The sequence below is a fragment of the Adiantum capillus-veneris genome, chromosome 16 (genome assembly GCF_014529385.1).
Source record: "Adiantum capillus-veneris isolate H3 chromosome 16, ASM1452938v2, whole genome shotgun sequence".
NCBI classification, from domain to species: Eukaryota; Viridiplantae; Streptophyta; class Polypodiopsida; order Polypodiales; family Pteridaceae; genus Adiantum; species Adiantum capillus-veneris.
The window spans coordinates 29356977-29381162 of NC_140946.1; the positions used below are offsets into that span (position 1 = coordinate 29356977).

At 43.2% G+C, this 24186-nt stretch overlaps 1 protein-coding gene across 3 annotated transcripts; it reads left to right on the forward strand.

Annotated features, from left to right (window-relative positions):
* The first annotated feature begins 3148 nt into the window (after positions 1-3148).
* Positions 3149-18693, forward strand: LOC147438781 (Translation elongation factor EF1A/initiation factor IF2gamma family protein). Of its 3 annotated transcripts, XM_086484757.1 has the most exons (11): positions 3149-3380; positions 3690-3836; positions 15056-15244; positions 15399-15476; positions 15967-16283; positions 16356-16466; positions 16577-17073; positions 17158-17326; positions 17430-17669; positions 17771-17905; positions 18013-18693. In XM_086484757.1, exons 1-11 carry the CDS (start codon positions 3272-3274, stop codon positions 18142-18144), a joined length of 2124 nt encoding a protein of 707 aa, XP_086340883.1. In that variant the 5' UTR covers positions 3149-3271; the 3' UTR covers positions 18145-18693. The 3 variants fall into 3 exon arrangements, with proteins under 3 accessions (XP_086340883.1, XP_086340884.1, XP_086340885.1); XM_086484758.1 differs by lacking the exon at positions 15056-15244 and having other exon boundaries at positions 3150-3380; XM_086484759.1 differs by lacking the exons at positions 15056-15244; positions 15399-15476 and having other exon boundaries at positions 3151-3380.
* The last annotated feature ends 5493 nt before the right edge of the window (positions 18694-24186 follow it).

Genomic DNA, 24186 nt, shown 5'->3' on the forward strand with positions numbered 1-24186 from the left:
GAGACAAGGAACGCAATGTGCTATTTGGAAACGAATTCTGATTACCAGTTCAGGAGAAAAGAAGATTACAAGTTGTCGTAGTAAGAAGCCTCCACAGTGCACGTTTTTTATTCTTCAAACTAATGATAAATCTCCCCTCAAAACTAAGGGTTTTGACTTTAAAAGTTAAGGGGGCTTTCCCACGACCATCCGGCCTCTTACAAGGGTGTAGACTTAGAGAAATAAAGAGGGTATTGTCTAATTACATCATGGTTACAACTCATCCTAAGCTGAATTACATGGTTTTCTTCGAAACAATAGAGTGTTTGCAGGGTTTGATGGGCATACGCCTGTATATGCCTGTATCCACCAAACACTTGTAAAGCCTAAAAGGACTTTACTTGGCATTCATTCTTTAGAATGGGACGATTTGTACTTTATCCATCTTTTCAGGGTCAACATGATCACACACTCCTAGCCTCATGGTGTAACCACTGGCACTGTGCCCAGTGGGGGTCGATATCTACAAATGAGGCCTTGGCCTCCCTTTTATAAAAGTGACCGACCACAATCGTCGGGTTCACACTACGTCCACCCGAACAACAGACGTCCATCTCGACGGTGTCTTAGACCAAATCCCCTCTCTTGTAAGCGGGATATAGCATCTAGCCCTATTATCCTTGTCCTCATCCACCTCCATGTTCTCTCCCTACGGGTCGCACTCAATAGCTTCTCTTCTGTGCAGCCTCACATCTACAGCTCGTGGCACTTAGCTTCTCTATTGTGCAACTTGGCATCTGCAGCTCTTGGTGCTTTCACAAGCATGGTTGGATGCTTGCTCTTGCATGGTAAAATTCATCCTCCTACCATGCACATCGCTCATTCTTATTTGACAAGGGCAACATGATTTTTTTCCCTGGAGTTCTCTATAACAACGCTCGGTTTCTGAAATGTTGCTCGTTGTTCCGTTGCACTTCCTCTTATGCATTTAATTACCATCCAAATGTAAAAAAAAACTAGCTATTAAAACCTCTCTCTCGCTCTGCGTCACGTCTCTGCTGCATGATGAAAATCCTAAGGCATCGTGCTTGTGAGCTATGGGTAGATTCAATGTTTGCACCATGGGTTGGGGCCCCGCAGGGTGGCTCGTCTGTAGATCCAGAGCTGCGCGAGCTGGATGTTTCGAAGGCGGTGCAACTTCGGAGGCTGCTAGGGAGGGGCGGCTTGGCTTGGGGATAGGGGAGCTCTTGGGATGGAGTTCTCAACTACCCCACCCTCTCCTTCCTTGGGGGTTTGTAGGGGGACGACACATGGCAACTCTTTTTGGGGAAGGGCTTAGTGATTGCCCGCCCTCATTATGAGGGTCAACCGCTCACCGTGGTTTGGTGAATGATGGTGTATAATGGTCACATCAGGTGGTTGGTGGCTTCATTGCTCTCAACATTGCAGCTTTCGGGTGGTTGGCTTAGAATTGATGGGTTCAGAGCTTTGCGGTTGTCGGTGCATCCGGGTCGTGATCTTGGGAGGTTGGGGGCATGTGTCTCTTTGGTGGCAGCTAGAATTGCATGGTGGCACCTTGTTCTTCCGTGCTGGTTCTGATGGTGGTCTGTGGTTGTGTTGGTCGGTGGGCTTCTCTTGTGGTCTTCTCGTTTGCTTGGTCTTCGCCTACAAGGTGGACATGTGAGGTGGGGTGGTAGCTGTCCTTTCACGGTGGCATCCCTTTGTAGGTTTGTCTATGCATGTGGTCATCGGATTTAGTTAGTTACTACATGTACGGGTGGCTCCCTGTAAAGCCGAATACTGATGTTTTGGTTTGTATGGGTGGCTCCCTGTTAAGCTGGACTCTGGCGTTGTTGTCTTATGCATCCATGGCTCGTCTGGAGCATGGGTTTCCATGCAATCTTTCTGGTTATTTTTAATATACTCACAACAAAAAACAAGGTGAGGAGACACGAAGGCCTGCTAAGGTAAGGGGAGATGAGGGATAGTAAGATTAAATACGTGCCTACAAATCACATGGAATTTTTATTGTGTTTTAACATAAAATTATATTATTTGCTAGGGGATACTAGCTGTTCAAAAATGAGAATTTCCTTTTAATTATCTTACAAGTTTAGTTAATACTTTTTTATTGTTAGGATTGCCGATGACGATTGCAGTTATCTCCTCTCTCTCTCTCATCATGTCATGCCTTGAAGCGTGTACATGACCCTACAATCTCTACATGTACGAACTGTTGAGTGCAAGCTCACGATTGGGGCAGAGTTAGTAGCAGCTATTGAGTAGGCGCACATGATTGGGGAAGGAGGCAACATGAGGCGCAGGTGATTCAAAAGCCTGTGAGAGCCAAGGTTTCACCCAAACTCTGTCACGTGCAAGGGAACTTGTGAAGGCCACGAAATTCACACAGAGATTGCTTGTCACGACTGTTGCAGGAGGTCTTAGTGGGAGAGAGGACGGGTGTCGGGACAAGGCCATGCATGCAGGGAGGCAAGGTGATGAGGGAAGGAGCTCGAATAGAAAGGGAATTTTTAAAGGGCAATAAATTTTATTTTGTAGGAGCCATTAGCTGCAAAGATTATCTATTAATCACAAATGGTTTTTAAGTTACGAAAGGCCCCACTTAAATAATATGAAAGATGCGCATTGCACATCAATAAAATAAAATGAGAAAGAAGTAAAGTAATAAAAATATTTTAGTGTTTTTTTCATAAAAAAATATAAATTTAATAAACATAAAAGATAATAAAACAATTAGTGAAATAAGTCTTTATGACATCCTTACATCAAACATCTCTTTATCAGAACTTTACATCATGAGATCAAACTTCTATGAATACTTTAGAAAATAGCATTTAAAAAACCATGATTCCTTTTCATTCGAGACACTTCTCATGCAAACAAAATCGAATGACCTTTGTCCATGGTGCACTAAGGCCTTTAGAAGGCCAAACCCCTCCACCAGCAACAACGAACAAATTCTCAGGAATTCAGTGTTCGACGCGAATTAATCAGGCCCTTAATCGTCCTACTCTTTTCATCTTTAAGGTCTCTTGGGATAGTTGTTGAAATTCTCTTCGGCTATATCTTTAAGGTCTATTGGGATAGTTGTTAAAATTCTCTTCGGCTAGATCTTTAAGGTCTCTTGAGATAGTTTCCTACGACGTTACTTCTTCTTCTTCTTCTTCTTCTCTCTCTCTCCCCCCCTACACGTACACGCGTCTACCATAATACCATTAGTGCGTGTGCGCTCTCTCTCTCTCTCTCTCTCTCTCTCTCTCGGAGCTCGGCGATGCCGAGGGGAGGGAAGTATTCTGCCGGTTTCAACGATTACGAAGAATACGACGACGGATATGACGATTACTACGACGACTATGAGGATGACCATGCCACGTCTGCAGGTTAGAGAGAGAGAGAGAGAGAGAGAGAGAGAGAGGGGGGGGGGGGGGGGGGGGGGGGGGGGGGGGGGGGGTGCTATGAGACAAATCAATGTACGTATCTGATATATCCTCTGTCATTCCAAAAAGGAAAAGCTGAACTGAAAATAAAGACCTAGCTGATAAATTGGTGATCTGGGGTTTACAATAAGTGGCGAATATGATGGATGGAGGGACGATGGAGCTCTATTGGTAGGGGCTCAGAATGCATGGCTATATGCAGGCAGAGAGAGAGAGAGAGAGAGAGAGAGAGAGAGTCTTTTATTGGTGCAGGTGTGCCTAGAGCTGTTTCAACCGAGGTTGCAACCGAAATGGACAATTTGTGGAGGTGCGCAGTTTGCACTTTTGACAATGTGGAACACTCGGCATCGTGTGACGTCTGCGGGGTCCTTCGACATCCGATTTCCACTTCATGCGAGTGTAAGGGGTGAAAATTTCTTTTTTCTTTTTGTTTATTGAATGCATCATTTGAAAGAAGAACTTGTATTTCGTATAGGGAATCTTATTTCACACACTTGCAATTGAATGGATCACTGATTAAAAGAAAATCTCCTTATCCAAAGAAGTTTTAGAAAATCCACCATCTTAAGCTTTTAGCAAAAGAGGAATAGCAAATTTTTCTTCTGTTAAATTTATCCTCTATGTGTGTGAGAGAGATGCAGAGCAAAGCATTGCTTGCAAAGTTCATAGTACACGGATTGTTTCCTGCGCCCGAGCCTTGGAAACAAGTTTTGTACCATTCTTTGTCACGTGCCTCTCCTCGTTTTGGATCTATGGATAATCCGGTGCTTGGCGCCAGATTTTAGATTCATCTTCACAAATGTACCTTTGGATATGGCTCATTTGTGACCTTTTATGTGTTGCTTGTTGCGCCTTGCTCTAATCCGAGATCCACCTTCTTGTGTAGAGGAAGTAGCGAGAGAGCCAATTGTTTGGAATGCATATGTGACAGCGTCATAGGGGTGTCAGCTAGGCGAGAGGACACACATTGACTAGGCTAGATGGAATGATGGCTTGGTAGGTTCTTTACGTCGTTGGTTAGATGCTTCCTTGGTTGGTGCACAGGTCATTGGTGCTACCTATGGGATTCTTAGAGGGGTTGCTGCCTGTATAAGAGAGATTGACAAGCCTATTCATGTGGATTGACATGGCTACATTGGGGACAAACTTTTTTTACCTTCTCAACACGGTTGGTGGGTGTTTTTCGGCCCCCTCTTGGAAATTGATTGTTACACAGTAGTGGACTCAGGTGTTTAGCATTGCAGAGACTGGCCATCACATCAGGCTGGAGTTTCAGGGTGAGGAGCCACTTGATCAGCAATTGGATGCGGATTGGCAGCTTGTTAGAGTGGTAGGTTCTTTCGAGAGGTGCTCTTGTGTTGACTCTGTTTTCACTACTGAAGAGGTACCATTTGGAGATTGTGGATTTGGCGCAGAGAGCCCCTCGTTCAGTTGGATTGGGATCTTGGTGAGTGGCAGTGGCCTTCTTTACACGATGATGGGGCCCCTCTTTCCTTTTTCGAGTACATTTTCTCTTGAGTGGAGGCCTCTCTTGTGGACATGACAACCACCTCCATATCCAAGACAGTCAGAGGTATGGTAGGACCATTGCATCTACTTTGCTTTTTAGGGACAATTTTGGTCATGCATTTGGACCCTCAGATATTCTATTTCATGTGGATGATTTGGGTCTGTCCATATGCGCAACCAGTGCGGAGGGAAGAGTGGGCACACATGATGGGTTCGTAATATGGGGGCCAGTTGCATGGCTTTTGCAATTTCCGAGGTCATACACCTTTTCTCGAGGATTGCCGAGAGATTTGGTTTTCATACTTACTTTTTTAGAATATAGACGAGACACTCTATTGATGATACTAGATGCAGGCCACTTGTTGGATTTCGACCAACGGGATACAATTTTCACTATAGTTTGTAGCACCACCCTTTGGTCCATGTGGAAGGCTTGTTGCGCTCACAGTCTTCCCCTACGTCCACCACTTTGACGGCCATTTTGATTGAGCTGCAACATACTCTTTGCAATCAATGGGATACTTTAGCAGGCTCCTCCGGGGCAGCGGAGCAATGTAGACGTTCCTTGCTTCACACATGGGCATTATGCATCTTCCCAGTGGTTCATTCTACATTCATTATACAGGACACCTTGATGTTCACATAGCCCTCACTTTGTTATCCCAGTTTTGTACTTTCTACAGATGATAGGATATCAGGCATCTCCAAAGGTCTCATTTGTACACAAAATACAGCCTCCTTTCCTATCCACAGAGAGAGAAAAATGAAATGAAATGTTATATTAACGTCTTCAAAAGGCCAAAATGACCTATGAGAACAAAAAATTACAAGTGGTGAATCTGATACAATGTCTGAGTACAAAAAAAAAGGAGTACAAAGAATTGAAATAGGGGGGGATGGGGGGGGGGTGGGGTGAGAGCTGATACATTGAGTGATATTAATCAACAGAGGTAGGTGGATCAAACTCAGAGAAGATCCCTCATCGGTTGGTGTCGAAACTTATTAATATCCTCCATGGTTAGTACTCTGCCTAGGTGTCTCACATGTCGAGCTAGAGTGTAACAGGCTTGGACACCCGACGAGACAAAATCAATAGCAACACATGAACAAAAATTTCAAAATCATTGATCTTTAATATATACAGATACATAGATAGACAGACAGGCAGATAGACTTGCGCCCCTTTCGGTATTTCTTTATCATTGATCATTGCAAAGTTGAACTCCCGAGGGACCTCCGCTCTCAAACTCCGTCTATATGCTCTGCAGAGTGAGGCCCCAGGGGCTCTTTTATTCTTACAAGGGATGCCCAAAAGCAAGCAGCTTCAAAAGCACCAAGCCCAAAAGTAGCTGATCCCAAAAGCTCACGTTGGAGACTTTCAAAGGCAGCCAACGTAATTTGCAGAAATCTGTACAGCCCTCCACATGGCACCTGCAGCGCAAATCGCGGAAATTTCATACGGCCTTGCCACGTCAGCATCCGTACGATCTGCCAAGTCAGCATGGCAACGCATTTCTCGGAAATCTCTTTGAGGATTCGGGTTTCTATCTTTTACGGTTTTGGGCCCCACGGCCTTTGCTTCATAAGTTCTTCAAGTTAGTTCGATTAGTTTCTCTTGTCCACTCGGCCATTTCTCAGCTAGTTGGTGTGTCACAAACTAATGACATGGCATGCTAACCGGATTCAAGTTGTCCTAAGTTATGGGCACCAATCGAGGGGGGGCCAAGGGACACAAGCAAATAAACAAGTGCAGACTGCCTAGCTGTACGGGCGCCGCGAATTGACGTGGCATAGCGTACGGCAGTTTCTGCAAATTGCGTTGACAGTGATGACGTGGTATAGCGTACGGATTTCCGCGAGTAGCGCTGACTGCTTTTGAGTTTGTAGCTTTTCATCTAGATTCTAAACTGCTTTTCCAAGGCCATGGGCCTTTAAATAAGACTCTAGGCTCTTTCTCTGGCCTATTTCAGTGCTGACGAGCCGGTGAGTAGAGAAGAGCCCAGGGCACCTGTACTTGCTCAATTATTTAATACAAAAAGAAATATCGAAAGGGGCACCAGTCTTTGGGGCCAATCTCTCCGGGCACGGAACTACGTCGGGCCGTGTCGACTCATTTGAATTGCGATTTAAATTTTGTGAAGTGTCTAAAGTGAATCTCTCTCTCTCTCTCTCTCTCTCTCTCTCTCTCTCTCTCTCTCTCTCTCTCGTGTCGTAACATATTTTAGACTTGGGGTGTCCAAGTTTGTCACAATGGTAGCTCAATCGATTTCTCTTCTACTCAGAAATCCGATCCCTTTTCTAGCGACACACAGGCAAGAATCAAATGACGACTCCTCTCACTGCGGGAACGAGAGGCAGTACGGAGAATTCGAGTGGATGAGCAGACCACGAGTATGGGCCACCTCGGTCTACAGAGTTCCAGCTCATGGAGATGCAACGCCAACAGTAAGTTGATGAGTGTGTAAAGCAGATGCTCCAATTTGCGAAGGATCCACAATATGCCAAATTTTTGACTCGGCACCCGATGGATGAAGTGCATACTCATTGGCAATTTGGCAGAAAGGCATTGATTCTGTCACGTGACACATCCAACCCTATGTGTCCGTGGACAAGCTACAACATGACCAGGGTTCAGTTCAATCAAGTCAGTCTAGAATAGGAAGTGATCTGGCACTTTTGTGAGTCTGTTCGTAGACCGTGCATGTCCAGACACTTAGATTAGATGCATATCCTCTGGTTGCACACAGCATGACCATCGGATTCTAGTCAGATCCCATCAGTAGCATTTTTACAGTGCATGGACCTATTTTTCCTATTTTTGACATTTTTCACTTATTATTTTTAAGTGGCTTTTGTTGGAAAGTAGGTAGGGCAATTTTACTAAGTTTGTATATAAGGAAAACCAGAGCTATCACTTTCTGACAGAAGAGGCAGCAGGAGCACACGCTCAACAGGCAACTTCTCGATAGAACCCCCAAGAGGCCTAGCGTTTTTGCATCACAGCAGAAGGCTGGCGTTTTTGGACCAGATCAGCTAGAGTTTTTGCATTGGCAACAACTTGGCGACAACAAGAAGCAGAAGACTCCTAGAGTTAGCAGATTTGCACAGCAACAGCAGATCAGCCCTAGCGTGAGCAGATTTCCACCGCAAGTCATATTTTCAACCCTAGCGTTTTTGCATCTACCAGGCATTTTAGCGTTTTGTAGATCTACCGTGACGGAACCAACACAAGTACTCGCGTTTTCAGTTTTCAGCACTTAGACATTGCAGAACAAGTCCCGAACCTCGCAGATCTCACCTTCCCGCAGCAGTTCCTCGCCGCACGGTGGGATCCATCGAAGTTTACAGATTCAGCCCGGAAAACGCAGATTTCAGCATCTGCCTTTTTCAGCGCGTTGTCGTCGCATCGTCGTCATCGACATAGAGTCAGAATTCAGCAGATAAAGATTTGCAGATTTCAGCCCATAGCATTTTCAGATTTCAGCCTCCGTCTCGCCGTCATCCTCATCGTCATCGACATCGTCGGCAAGTCCAAGCTGTCACGAGCGTGTGACTACTATCTATCCTTTTTGTTGATTTCTTTCTTATTATTTATTTACTTTCACTTTTTGGAAACACCCCTCGGGAAATCTAACTGCCTTGCATTACATAGCTAGTGTGGAACTGTTCAGAGGGAGTCCGGGCCTGAGGGCAAGAGAGCACTAAGGTTGGACAAGGACTATGGTTAGCCAAAGTGGGGTTATTGACTAGCCAAAGTGGAATCCTTTGACAGAGGCTACATTTCAGTTCTAGGTGTGGCTGCAGTGTACAAAGGGGGTCAGATGACCTAGAAAGATACAATGGCAGCATCTCCTAAAATTTAGGGAACTGCTATTTTGGGACCTCAAAATATGTTCGCGTCATTACCTCCTGTATGACTAGGGGAACATTTTACAACTCTGCCGCGAAGTCAACTGGGCAACCGGTCAGGAGATTTTTGGGCGGCAACCCCGAAACGGGAAATAGCTTGTAAATGTACCAAGTGGCACATTTTTGTGCAGTTTCCTCATGCAAGAGAAGGGGGTGCTGATTTTAGAGAGGACAAGGCTCATTTTCATGCTGTCACCAGAGTTACCGGGGAACGCCCCCTAGCCCCCGTTCCGGCGTTCCGGGGGGCAGTTCCCTTCCCAAACGTTTCGAAACGCCCGAAACGTTTGACGTTCCGGGTGGCCAGTGCAAACCGGAACGGCCGTTCCGGAACGCCCCTGGAACGGCCAACGGCTACAAACAAATTTGGCAAAAATTGAAAAAATTGAAGTAAATGTTTGGGCTTCTTTTTGAAGTGTGCAAGGCCTCAAGGACTCATAAAATGCACCCCCCTCCCCCTTTCTCTCCACAAGCTAATCCTCAAGGATCAAGCTCTCTCCCTCTCACACTCTCAAGATCTCTCCCTCTCAAGACTCACTCTCTCAAGGCTCAAGGCTTCACGCCTTCAAGCTCTCTTCCTCTCCCTCCCACTCTCTCAAATCTCTCCCTTTCCCTCTCACTCTCTCGAGTCTCTCCCTCTCTCCCTCTCTCTCTCTCTCTCATCATCATCATCATCTAGTCATAGCAAGGTTGAATGGTCTTCAAAACGAGTTTTTTGTGAGTATTACAATCAAAGCACTCTAATACTCCTTGTATTTAAACACAAGGAGCTAAAAAATGCACTATTTGGGTGTTTTTTATACCTCCCGTTCCGCGCCGTTCTCGTTCCGGACCCCTAGCCGTTCCCCCGTTCCGCAGGGATCCCGTCACCGTTCCCGTTCCGCGTTCCGGGTAACTATGGCTGTCACAGGTTGAGAGCTTCAATGGAGTGCTTCTTTTCCCTCTTATGTACAGTGCGGTTCCTGGAGTGATGCCCTGCACGCTACGCACTGCTCTCTCTCTCCCCTATGGCAGTATGTTATGCCCCACTAGTGGGCTTTTCATTTGACCAATGTACAGTGCGTAGACTTGCAAGAATCTGGATGACTACAATCGGAAGTTTTGGAAAGCTCTACTTCCAGTAACTTCCTATAGGTTTATGCCATTGACGGAACAGATTGAAAAATACTGTTGTGGCCTACCCAAAGGATTGAGAAAGTACTGCACGAAGACCAAAGTCACTACTTTGACGCAGCTCATCGAGGTAGCAAACACTGGCAATGGTTTGCTCCAAGGGAGAAGATTGTGAATTCAATACTGGCGTCAAGGAAGGATCAGCCAAGAAAAATTTAGCGAAGAAGCACGTTCCCAATGAGGTTCCTAAACGGACTCAGAGCCAGCCAACGCAGGGAAAGGCAAAGCTACGGCTGAATCAGAAAAGGGACTAGCAAAGAAATGGAAAAGACGTTTTCCTCGGAAGTCAGAAGAGCAAAAGAAGGTCCTGAGGTCAGAGAACAAATGCTTTATCTGTGAGCAGCCTGACCACATTGCTTACAATTGTCCTCAAAAGAAAAGGCCAGTTGATTCTGAAGACAAGGAAGACAAGAAAGGAAAGAAGCCCATGGCTGGTCTAGTGCCAGATACGGTGGGCGACAAGCTAAATTCAGGTGCAAGTGAGCTTTGCAGAGCATGGGGAAAGGTCAGGGATCAAACAATCCTTATCTTCTTTGATCCAGGTGCCAAAGCCAACTTCATTTCCCCAAAATTGGCTTCAAAGTTGGGAATCAGACCTGAAGAGATGGGGTATACAGCAGAGGCAGGTTTGGCATGTCCCGGCCATACAGAGGCTGTGACACCCATCATCGGAAAGTTGCGCCTACATATCCAGTCCTATGTAGATGCTGAAGAATTTTACATCATGCCACTGGATGGATGTGATGTGTTGTTAGGTATTCCTTGGTTATTTCATGTACAGGGAATCATGGATGCCTACAACAAAAAGACCACTGTGCAGAGCAGGGGAAAGATTCACATTCTGGATGTAAAGCTTAAAGGGGAGTCTATTCCCACTGTATCAGCTTCTGCTATTACTTCTGTAATGAAAAAGCATCTTTCTGCGTACTTGGTTTTTGCACGTGAAGTGTCAGATTGTGATGAATCAAATTTATCTGTGCTGGATAAAGAAAGGTCAATGTTTTTACAACAGTATAGTGACTGTTTTTCCAATTCATTATCGTCTCAATTATCGCCAGAGAGACCCGAGGACCATGCGATAGATTTGGTGCCAGGCAGTAGCCCACCAAATAAGCCTCTGTACAGGGTTAGTGCGGCTCAGCAGAAAGAGATAATGAGCCAAGTACAGGAGCTGTTAGAAAAGGAGCTGATTCAATCCAGTTCATCCCCATTTTGTTCTCCAGTGTTGTTGGTGCAGAAAAAGGATGGCTCATGGCGTATGTGCATCGACTACCGTGCACTGAACAAGAATACCATCAAGAATAGGTTCCCTATACCTAGAATTGATGATATTCTGGACAAATTAGAAGGAGCAGCTATGTTTAGCAGGATAGATCTAAAGAGTGGGTACCATCAGATCCGCATTAGATCAGAGGATGTGCACAAGACTGCTTTTAGAACGACGTTTGGCCTTTACGAATTTTTAGTGATGCCCTTTGGTCTCACAAATGCTCCTCCTACGTTCAATAGGATGATGTACAGAATTTTCCGTCCACACCAGCAATTTGTTGGTACATTCTTTGATGACATGATAGTCTACTCAAAGAATGAAGAGGAGCATAGGCATCACTTGGCCATTGTGTTCAAAGAGCTACACAGTCATAGGTTGCTCATCAATGCAAAGAAAAGTGAATTTTTTCTGGAAGAGATTCACTTTCTGGGACACATTGTCTCAAAGGATGGTGTCAGAATGGATCCTGCAAAAGTTGAAGTGATCAAGTCATGGCCAGATTTGAAGACGGTGCACGATGTCCGAAGTTTCTTGGGACTATGCTCCTATTACAGAAGGTTTATCCGAAATTTCGCTGAGATTGCTTCACCTTTACATGCTCTTCAAAAGAAGGCAGTCACCTTTAGATGGACACAGAAAGAGATTTCAGCTTTTAATCTCTTAAAGGAAAAGATGACTTCAGATCCAGTCATTGTGTTGCTAGATCTTAGGAAGTCATTTGTGGTCCAGTGCGACGCCTGCGGTAGTAGCATTGGTGCAGTGCTAATGCAAGATGGCAGGGTAGTAGCCTATGAGAGTAGAATCTTGCAAGGGCCAGAAAAGACTTTGCAAGAATATGAAAAAGAACTGCAAGCCGTGATTCATGCGCTCTTCAGTTGGAAACACTACCTGCTAGGTGCAGACTTTGTTGTCCAAACGGACCATCAGACCTTGCGATACTTCTTGACACAGGCAAAGTTATCTGAGAAGCATATGCGATGGGCAAATATCTTGTCCATGTTCCACTTTGAGATTGTGCATGTGGAAGGCAAGAAGAACGTTGTGGCTGATGCCTTGTCAAGGAAGCCACAAATTTCAGCTCTGTCAATTCCTTATCATCATGAACTTGATCATATGAGGGAACAGTATGCAAATTTTGCAAGGGTCTTCGAGCAGCTAATGGATGGACAACATCATGAACACTATCTTCTCAAAGATGGGTTCATGATGATGCATGGCAGATTGTGTGTCACAAAGCCATTGCGACGCAAAGTTATGGAAGAGAGTCATGTCCCACCGTATTCAAGGCATCGTGGTATCGATGCTACAGTTAAAGCGGTTGACACATTCTTCTATTGGCCTACATTGAGAAGAGACGTGGATGTCTTTGTGCGAGAATGCCTAATTTGCCAGAAGGTCAAGTTTGACAGGCAAAAGGCACCAGGGTATTGCAACCACTACCTATTCCAGATAAACCATGGGAAAGTATTGCTATGGATTTTATCTTTGATCTTCCGAGAACGCGCCAGATCAGATGGCACGATTGTTTATGAGCAATATTTTCAAGTATCATGGCATGCCACAGTCGATTGTTAGCGACCGTGACCCACGCATGACAAGTTTGTTGTGGAGAGGCTTGTTTGAGAATATGGGCACCACGCTCAAATTCTCTTCGTCATTTCATCCTCAAACAGATGGGCAGTCAGAAGAGGCAAATTCTACTGTCCTAGATCTACTAAAGTGCTACGTGTCAGAGCATAAAGGGAAGTGGGAGCAGTATTTGCCATTGGTGGAGTATGCATACAATAATACAGTGCATTCATCAACTGGCAAGGCACCTTTTGAGATAGTTGAAGGTGGCAAGAAAGTTCCTCTCATACTGCATACAAAGGACAAGATATTTGAAGCAGATAAGTATGTTCAGGACATAGATGAAATGTACAAGAAGGTCAAAGTGGCCTTGGAAAAGACTCGGGCAAAGCAAAAGAAAGCAGCTGATCGTCACCGTCGTGAAGTGGTATTTTCACTTGGTGATTGGGTGCTTCTACGCTTTGAAAAGGCAAGGTTAAAGAAGATAAAGGGCAAGGAAAGAGTGTTTCCAAAGCTCAGCATGCGTTATTATGGGCCTTTTCAAGTATGCGACATAATCAATGATGTTGCATATAGGCTGAAATTGCCTGAGAGTTGGAAGATTCACAATGCGTTTCATGTGAGTTTTCTCAGACCCTATGTGGGTGATGTGCCAGAGGATATGCCAGAGGATATGCCAGCTGAAGATCAGCCGAAACTCGAGGAACTTGACGAGATCTTGGTCCCGGAACAGATTTTGGCACATAAAGAAAGAAAAGTGAAAGGCAAGGTTGCTAGGCGTTACTTGGTGAAGTTCAGAAACTATTCACCAATGGATGCTAAGTGGATGGAAGAAGGTGAACTTGCAGAGTCACCAACCGTGTTATCACTTTACCTTGAAGCCTTCGATTTGCAACCTACCTTGACCCCTTGAGTTTCAAAGCTACATGGATTGTAAGTGTGACAATGGCTTCTGAAGCAAATGATGTACATGGTATTTAAAGTGAGTTCAAATCAAATACATGTTACATGAATGTTAGAGCTGTACAGATTGTCAATTTGGCAATTTCTCTTAGTGGAAAGTCCAAAACTTTGGTTAGTACTATAGAAGTGAGTATTCCTTGTCAGTTTGTCAAGGATATAGTAATTGCTTCTATTAAAGGGTACATGTATAACTGCATTCTTAAACTGTCGGTTTGGGTATGCTCGAAAGTGTTACTGGATCCAACGTGTACTAAAAGGCAGTGGCAAAATGTGAAGCTACCATTTTGTCATTGGAAAGTTAATGACTCAAAGCAATGGCATAGTGCGAAGCTACCACTATGTCATTGGGACAGGATTCACACGCAAGCAATACATGTGTCGACAAGGTGTTGAATACACCAGGGTTGACAATGAGCATGTATGTGTCGTACATGTGTCGTCAAGTGTTGAATACATCAGTGTTGACTGTGAGCATGTACGACCTTGCAAGGTAATCATGCAATATAAAATATCAACAGAGTGTCCAAAAATATCTTGTCACAAATTGTGAAAGTCTCCATCCCAATGGGTCGAGTGGTCCCATTTTGAATGACTTTGGCTGCAGTCTTGATTTTTGCACAAGTCCACTCAGAACATTCAAATCAAGTTTTGAAGCAATCAATGTGGCCACCGAAAAACATTTGAATCTAAATCCCAAAGCAAGCTTGGGGGGGATTTTTAAGGTGATAATAGCTGAATTTCAGCAGCAGGAGAAGGTCAATTTTGTTTAATAGAGAAACTCTTTGTTGCTTCCTTTGTGGTTTGCACTGGTCGCTCAATTCTTTTCTCTGCTGAGCCTGTAAATTTTAATTATAGCTGATAATAGAAATAAGTGTGGCTCTTATATGGTAAAGTGGATACTGTTCTCTTTCAGTGATTGGAGCCTTATATTCTGCAAATGTTTTCTGACTGTCACTGATAAGATCAACGCTCTTAATAATTTTAGTGTAGTCCCTATTGAGGAGCTGCTCTAAATTTGTTGTACACAATCTTGTCGAATTAGACTTCACATAAAGAGGTGTTTATCAGTGTTTGATAATTAGTCACACAACATGAAGATCTGCCGTGTAACATTTTTCGTATTTTTTTGTAACTGACGTCCATGTATGTCTTAAGTGGCTTCCTTATCAAAACAAAGTGATTGTATTTGCATTCTTTGTGTGTGTCCTTATGTGAATTTTTGTCCCAGGCTATGCTAAAGGGACAAGTAAACAGGGCTTTGCAAGGCCTTCAGCTTTGGCAAAGTGTCTGTTTTCTCCCTTGCCTCGAGTCAAGTTGAAAAAACTTAGTTTTGAGAAAGCAAAAACCTCGCTGCCGGGAAGTAATCTTCACCAAAGGCTGCCGAGCTTTCAAGATTCCAAAAAGAAAGCCCCCTTAGGTCTGCGCATTCTTTCAGGCTGTGATTGATCAATTAACTTCGTTTTGTTTTCTAGAGAGTATCTGTATGCACAATAAGCTCTCTTTGTTAGAGCATCAATGTAGGGAGATGTTTCGTAGGTAAGCTTTAGTTGAGAAATGTATGTTACATGCAGTGCCATTCAAGTTTGACACTCCATCACCTGATGACTTGGTTCTGGCGGGAAAGCGAACCCCCATCAAGAGCTCTATGGGTAAGGTCTTCTAAACAGAGCACAAGGTAGTCATGATGTTGCGCATTGGTGGGTGAGCTTTGGGGAGTCCCTGTTTCAACACTCTGTTTCGAATGTTTTGACATGGGATTGTTGTCTTGGTTTTTATTTTCTAATGGGTCCAGAGTTTATCTATTAGATAAGGTACCATGGTATTGCAGCAGTGTCATTGTAAGTGTTAGTTTTGAGGATGTCTGATGGGTAATACTGCAATCCATCCCCAGAGCTCTTTGTCGTGCACATGCTGTTAGCCTTTAGGTATATGCTAGATTTATAGATCTTGAAAGTTCTCCAAAAACTGTGTTACCTTGCTTTTTCCAAAATGCTAATTTTCAATTTAGTATTATCTGGATTACATAAGTTGTTAGCCTTGATTCTTATACGAGTGTGTGTAGTGCGAGGCTTTGCATTTGCACATGGCTGCACTATAATTGACCGATAAATTACATTTTTTTCTGGGTTTTTGAAACAGCAAAGGCTCCAGTACAGGCACCGGCACTGAAAAAATCACCTGAGGTGGGGGTATCAACCTCGAAAACAAAGGTCAATCAAGAGCGAAAGGTTCTGGAGAAAAGCTCAAAGAAAGTGCAAAATGGCCTTGATGCTTCAGGCATTCACCGTGCAGAAGCTGAGGTCATTGAGAGGTTAAAGGAAGTAGACATCAAAGCAGAAAGTGATGAAAGAAAACCTAAAAGAGAACCTGGGCCACCATTGGATTCTTATGAACCTGAAGGCTGGATGCTTGAGACACTCAAACAGGAGAACAAACAGCTTCTTCATTTAGCCATAGTGAGTTAATTTTTTTTTGTTTTCAACCTTCATGAGAAAATTTACAAGCGGTTTGTGATGACATTTTTCTAGGTTGGTCATGTTGATGCAGGCAAGTCTACATTGATGGGGAGGCTGCTCCACATTTTGGGCCAGGTCTCAAAGAAGGAGATGCACAAGTACGAAAAAGAGGCAAAGCAAATAGTACGTTTCCATTGGTTTTTTACTTGGAGACTCTGTTCCTAGCATTTGTGAAGAATTTGTCAGGGAAACCCCCAGTTTGTAATAATTTGTGAAGATGTTGTTTGGATCAGGGAAAAGGGTCGTTTTCATATGCTTGGGTGCTTGACGAAAGTGCTGAAGAAAGGTCAAGAGGCATAACAATGACAGTTGCAGTGGCACAATTTGAAACACCAAAATATCAGATTGTTGTATTGGATTCACCAGGACACAGAGATTTCATTCCAAATATGATTTCTGGTGCCTCTCAAGCAGATGCAGCGGTTGTTGTTGTAGATGCCTCTACTGGAGCCTTTGAGGCAGGTATGGAGGGAGAAGGGCAAGGGGTAGGACAAACAAAAGAGCATACACAACTTGTTCGTAGCTTTGGTGTCGAACAAATTGTGGTGGCAGTGAACAAAATGGACGCGGTGGGTTATTCAGAGGATAGGCTCAGTGCTATAAAAGCAACACTTCGGCCATTTCTTCGTCAATGTGGATTCAAAGATTCGGCGATCAGGTGGATCCCTTTGAGTGCCATGGAGAATGAAAATTTGGTTACACAGCCAACAAATGAACAACTGAAGTCGTGGTTAGTCTCTTGTCGTCGTCAATTGTGTCAGCTTGTTCCCTTTCTAAGTAGCTTTGTCCTCGCTCAAAATTTGTTGGCTTGCAGGTACAATGGACCAAGCTTGTTAGAAGCAATAGATACTTTTGAGCCTCCATTGAGAAACGTGGCAAAGCCTTTCCGTCTGCCCATTGCGGAGACTCTCAAGTCCCGCACTCTAGGTCAAGCTGCTGTGAGTGGGAAAATTGAAGGTGGAGCGATAAAGATAGGTTCGAAGGTGATTCAATTGAACTTAGTAGAACCAATTTTAAGAAAACTTATTTTATGATCTTTTGTTTGAAGACTAACCTTTCGTCTTGACGCAACACACCTTTCTGAAGGTCTTGGTAATGCCTTCTGGATTGCCGGCTATTGTCAAAGGAATTGAACAAAATGGAAAGCCTTCTTCTCTTGCCAGGGTGGGCGACAATGCGGACATTGGTCTCCAAGCTGTGGACCCAGCATGCTTGTTTCAAGGGGGAGTTTTGTGCCATCCTGACTATCCTTTGCCACCAGCTTCTCTGCTTGAAGTCAAAGTGCTTGTATTGGAAACCTCAGGCCCTCTACTTCGTGGATCACAGGTTTTTCATGTCTCTTGTTTGTTTTTTGTGTTCTTAATGAGCATTCTGAAGTTATGTTACAGGGTATGTTTGTGTAATTGCAATTTCTGATGGCTCTTTAGGTGATAGTTCATTGCCACCATGCAAAGGAGCCTGCCAGAATCACAAAATTGGTGTCCTTATTGGATCAAAAAGGAGAAGCTATTCCAAATCGAAAACCACGTGTTCTATTGGCAAATCAGCGCGCCATCATTGAGGTGAGAAAATGAAGTCAAGTCGTGTCTTTGAGTAGAAGACCAATTTCTAGGAGAGCTTTTATAGGCTCCCTCTAATCCATTGTGATTGTTGCGTTTTGCTAAAGTAGATTCAACCTGAACGAGGGATATGTGCTGAACAATATGCAAGGTACAAGGCTCTTGGAAGAATTATTTTGCGAGATTCTGGGAAGACGCTTGCAGTTGGAATTGTAACGCGAGTACTAGATTATGAACAATAGTTTGGAGTATGGAAGAGAGGTGCTGCTCAGATTATGAACAATAGTATGCAGTATGGCAGAGAGGTGTTGCCAAGTTCACAAAAAATGGACACAATGTAGATACTGAATTGGTGTTTCTTGCCTTGCTCTGGTTATTGGTCCATGTACGACTCTTATTGTTTACATGCTTTGAACAAAGGCTACTCTACAAAGCTCTACTCCCTTATTCTGAGGCTATGAGTCACTAGCAATCATACGAGGAGAATGAGAGATCGTGTGGCATAAAGGTTCACTTTCCCCTGGTGTAAAAGTTAATATCCCCTGTGGTCATACTTTACCTTTGTTTCTTGGTTGGCTGCATATGAAAAAAGGCCAGATTGTAATTTACCTTTGTTTCTTGGTTGGCTGCTTATGAAAAAAGGCCAGATTGTAAGAGAAGTTGGAGGGTTCTTGTACCCAAATCTGTCTATATGTATATCATAACGCCATGATGTTGATCCAGAGGTTCCTTGGATTATGATCGTTGCTCCTGTTAATGGCCAATAAAACCTTTATCTTGGATTTTTGGGAGAGGGATGGGGTCTCTGGCCGACTTATCGGTCTGTATCAAACTAACTACATCTAGTGTCTTCAAAATTTTACTGCTACAGTGGTGGAGGAAACAAGGGAAGTGGAAGAGGAGCCTTCCCTTGTTTGTTTTTGGTTGTCTTTTCCCTCCCCTTGTGGTTGCCCCAAAGTTTTTCTTTTGAAGCGCTGTGGGTTCATTTTTGTGTTCTTGAAGCCACACATTCATACTTAAGGCTTGCTTTTGAGTGGGTAGTACGTCTGATTATTTTTTTAATTATTTTAAAGTTGTAGGACTCTAAAACTGGGTTTAAAAGTGAGTTTCCCACACACTTGTAAATGACATCTTGCAGCAAACCTGATCTGCTTATGATCCAAACTAACAAAGCATGATCTAACTGGTTACTATGGTATCCACATACTCAGAGAAACACTACAGAAATATGGTATCTTGGACTGGACTACCTCAGTTGGAATTGAGTAGGCCTACCCAGTATTGTTTTTTGAAATCGAGGCTTTGAACCGGTTGAGGGACTTGACTAACTTGTTGAATGTGGTATTCCCAACTGGAGTCTCAACCCATTGCCACTGGGCTCATAAAACGGGTATCACTCAATAATCACTTATGGTTGGTAGAGAAATCAAAGAGCCTCGATTGGTAATGACATAAACTTTGGAAATGGGAAACCTTGTGGGTCCTTGGGATGATCTAACTTTGTGGTGCAAGTGTGTCCCAGGGTCAATGAGGGTGAGGGAGTTTTAACCCTTGCTCATGGAGGTGAGAGTCAAAATGACTACTCACTGATCCTTCTAAGGCTATCAAACTTGCTTTGTTTTCTTCGTTAACCTTTTCGGTGTTACTTTTCTTGAGAGCTATTTTTTTAAATAAGTCTGATTGCTGTAGCTGGGCAGTAATTAAGCATGAATAAAACCTCTAGATTTTTTAAATTCTGACCTGTCTCTAAAAACCTTCGGTTTGAAGAAATGAAAATAAACCTTAGAATGATTATTCTTTTTGTAAACAGTATATGCCTCAAGGTCTTGTGTTGGGCTATTATGGGAGGGGGAGCGTCGCTCTAGGGCTTCACCACGCTAATCTGCTGCACGAGTTCTTCTCGACCCCCAGAGCAACCGCACCCTATCCTCGATGTGGGTGCTTGCTGCCACCTGTCGACATAGCAGGCGAGGATGGTTTCTCTTGTGGAGTTTTGATGCAGAGTGGATGTGGGGTGGTGATGCTGGAGTGCACCTTATGGCCTTTGAGATCTTATTTCTCAGGGTTTTCCCCTCTCGATTAAACCAGGCCTATGTATGACAAAATGATATACGCCCTCCTTTTCTCGCCCACAAAAAAAAAAGGGACACCTATGGGAGGTGCTTGACATTCCATTGATTTTCTTTTTTGAGCCATCAATGAGGTATTATGGTCACTAAACATTGATTCGGTTAATCTATGATGTTAAGTGCGATTGAATAATGAAGAATTTGATGCGATTGTTTTGAGTACTCTCTAGATTAAGGCCCATAGTGTGTACTCTAATTTCTAACATTATTTGACTTCTTGGTCCTACCACATTGATAAGCTCTTGATATGGTTTGCCCTATTTTGAACATGTGCAACCCTATATTTTAATTTCAATATTTTGGTTTGTAGCTAGTATAACTTTTTTTCATCATGGTTTAAACTGATGATGGGTAGAATGGATCTACGATCGTGGTGTGCTAGCACCTTTATTGTACACCTAGACCTTAGTAGGAATGGAGTAAGTCGGAAGATGGATCTAAGAAGATACTCATTGCTTTTTTCGTTCATAGATAGTAGACAAGGATGGTAGCTACTACTTTGCAGTAAACTGACTCCTCAGAAGCCTCTTTCTCTTTTCAGTAATGGAGGAACGCCATGTTAAAGTAGATGATGCGGAAGCGTAGAGAGAGAGAGAGAGAGAGAGAGAGAGAGAGAGAGAGAGAGTCTCGTGAACCAATCAACCTTGGCAATGAATAACTGATACTATATACAAGGGGGGCAAGGGGTCACATATATACCCACCTCAATAAATTGCTCTACCTAGACTTCTACAAATAAGTAGAATAAATATCTAAAAGCCAAAATAAATAATGGGATCACATTGGGTAGTTCACCAAAGATGCTAGAACTCTTAACACCCTCTCTGCAGCTCATAGTGGACATAAATGGTGAGACCAAGTTGATGTATAAGCTACCATGGACACCCCAGTAGACACCTCGGATTTGCTACCCTCAACTTTGTACCTTGGAAGAATGCCATCTTGAGTATCGATTACCTTTTAAAAAATTTGAACTGTAGACAACACTACATCCAAGAATCGCCATTCGTGAACTATGAACACATTACGTCCAAAATACTTCCAGATAATGAACTGTGGAACACATCTTGTCCACAATTTGACCAACAACAATGGATTGGTGCACTCATCCATGGTGTTGTAGATACATCCGATTAATTTCTTGCCAGATTCATGTGCCCTTGAACTCGGACCCATGGATTCAAACATCGATAACTTGAACTCCATAACAAGGGTCCAAATCAATTACAGGGAGCAATGCTTGCCCCTCTCTGTGACTCACCAGACTCTCTCTGACTGAAGCTGGTGGCGACAATGATCTCCATGTGACTAGAAGGCGGGAATCTTTGCCAGTGTAGACTCCACTACACCAATAGCCTCTTTGCTATTCTTCCTTGAGTCACTATCACTTCTTTCCTCACGATGCTTGCTTTTGACTTTGTCCTTTGTAGAACCTCTGTCTTTGCCTTTGGATCTACAATCTATAGACAAATGAGCTCACTTTTCATAATTGTAACAGTGGCTCTTGCTCTTCTTTCTAGAATACGAAGCAGCAAGTGCTTCCACACCTTTCTTAGAAATTTGAATTTTGCCTTGAGTTAACGGTTCCTTCTCAATGGGAAAAGAGCTAAGATTATCAAATTCCAACTTTTCCTTTGTGATTTGTAAGCGAAGTGTTCTAGACACCGTTTCATATGCCTCATGCAACTTCGTGAGAACCAAAGCAGCTAAGTGAGTACTCGTCATTGCACTTTTCATAGCCGATAGTTGATCATGAATAACTTTAGCCTTCATAAGGAATGATTGCATGGAACTTCTGGGTGGAAACTGGATGGCAAATAACTGTTCATAACGTGTGACTGCTCGCATCGTCGAATCTCGATAAAAAATTCCAGCGAGCTTGAACCACATTTCATTGGTAGAGCATGGACATAGGGTAGTGTTCAATTGCATTCTTTTTGGTGGGTCTTGCTCAGTTTTACCATTCGCTCGGTAAATTTTGCTCAGTGTATTGTGAGACTCACTCTAATGTAGCATTATAAGCATTGACAAGGTTCATACTATCCTTAAGCTGTATTCCTTGCATCCATTTAACATCTTCAAAAGGATAAGTTTTGAACTTAATAAGATACCATTGGATAATCTTACCATGTCGTAGTACCTTGTCTTCATGCCAAAGGATATCTTTGGGTTGTAGCACCTCTTCTTGGTCTTCAACTTCGGGAGGGTCTTCAATAATTGGTTCACTTGGTGGATCTCCTTTGTAGGGCTTAAGTAGGCTCACATGAAAAGCATTGTGTACGAACCAATGGTTGGGTAACTTGAGTTGGTAGGCCGTCTCATTGATAGGCTTCTAAATTTGGAAAGGACCATAGTATTTTTTTGCTAGCTTAGCATAATACTTTTAATGGCCCGTTGGATTTTTGCTCGTTGTTTGCCTTAATCAAGCCTTAGGAAACTTAAGTAAGACCCAATCATTTTCTTTAAACATTAAGGCCCTTCTGTGCTTGTTAGCAGCAGCTTTTTGCCTTTGTTGAGAGATGGATATAGCCTTCTTAATCTTTTGAAAAGATTCTTGTAGGTCACGGATATACTCATCGGCAACGAAGATCTTCCCATGTACTTTGAGTAGCAAGGGGATTTTAGGTCTTTCCTCAATGATCTCAAAAGGTGCTTTTCTCGTAGAAGTATGTACAATATTATTGTAGGCATACTCTACAAGAGGTAAGTACTTTTTCCATTGTGAGCGTTGATCTAGTTCGGTAACATAAGTCTTGAGTAGATCGAGTATCGTAAGATTGGCTGTCTCACTTTGGCCATCCGTTTGTGGGTGATAGGCCGAAGAGAGATTCAATCTTGTTCCTAGATTTTCAAAGGGACCTTTCCAAAAATCATTGGTCATTCTAGGATCTTTATTTGACACGATGGATGTTGGCAATCCATGGTGTTTGGAAATTTGAGCTATGAAGAGAGTTTCCATTAGGTGTTCCTTAATAGTCTTTTTGACAGGAATAAAGTGTGCTTGCTTGCTAAACTTGTCATTGTCCATATTCCCGTATTTCCATGGATAGACTTGGGCAATCCAAAGATTAAATCCATGGATATACTCTCCCATGGTGTATTTGAAATAGGCAATGGCTGGAGTAATCCAAGTTGCTTCCCTCTATCATACTTGGTCTTTTGGCATACTACACATTTTGAAACATACTCTTGTATGTCCACTTTCATGGTAGGCCAATAGAAATACGTCTCTACTCCTCGAAGAGTAGGTTGAATACCTCTATGCCCCGCATAGGGAGGAGCATGGGATTCATACACAACTTTCTAACGAAGGGAATGGGTAACACATAGCCTATTGCCGTGGAGAAGATAACCATCCTGCAAGGTGAATGGTTCCTCTTTTTTTCCCAAAGCAAGGGCTGACATTATGTCTGTAAAGTCAGGGTCAGTAGCATACTTACCTATCATAGAAGATAGACCATTGTGAGTAGCTATAGACACCGCATTAACTTTTGGTTAACTTTTGGTCAACGTGAAAGTGCATCGGCCACTTGATTGTGCTTACCAGCAATGTGAGCAATATGAAAATTCAATTGCGAAAGAAAATTTTCCCACCTCAATTGTTTGTCGGAGAGCTTGGTTTGCGTCATGAAATACTTGAGACTTTGGTGATCGGTTCGTAGAATGAATGGATTCCCCAATAAGTAGTGCTTCCATGTGTCTAGGGTATGTAGAAAAGCTAAAAGCTCTTTCTCATAAATTCCCAAGACTCGTTCATCAGTATTGAGCATTCGGCTCTTATATGCTATGGCATGCCCTTTCTGAAGCAAAATTGCTCCAAGGCAATCACCACAAGCATCACATTGGACCTCAAATGGTTTTGAGAGATCGGAAAGCATGAGGACCGGTTGAGAGGTAAGCTTCTCCTTGAGCTTGTCAAAAGCATTTTTCTCCTTAGTAGTCCATACATACTTAACGTTCTTCATAGTTAAGTCATGTAGTGGTCAAGGTACTTGAGAGAATTTTGCTATGAAGCATCTATAGTATACGCACATACCAATAAAGCTTCTTAGCTCATGTAGATTCCTTGGGTTAGGCCATGTTTTTATTACCTCTAACTTTGATGGATCCATATGGGTACCATCTTGAGAGATAATTTGACCTAGGTATTAAATC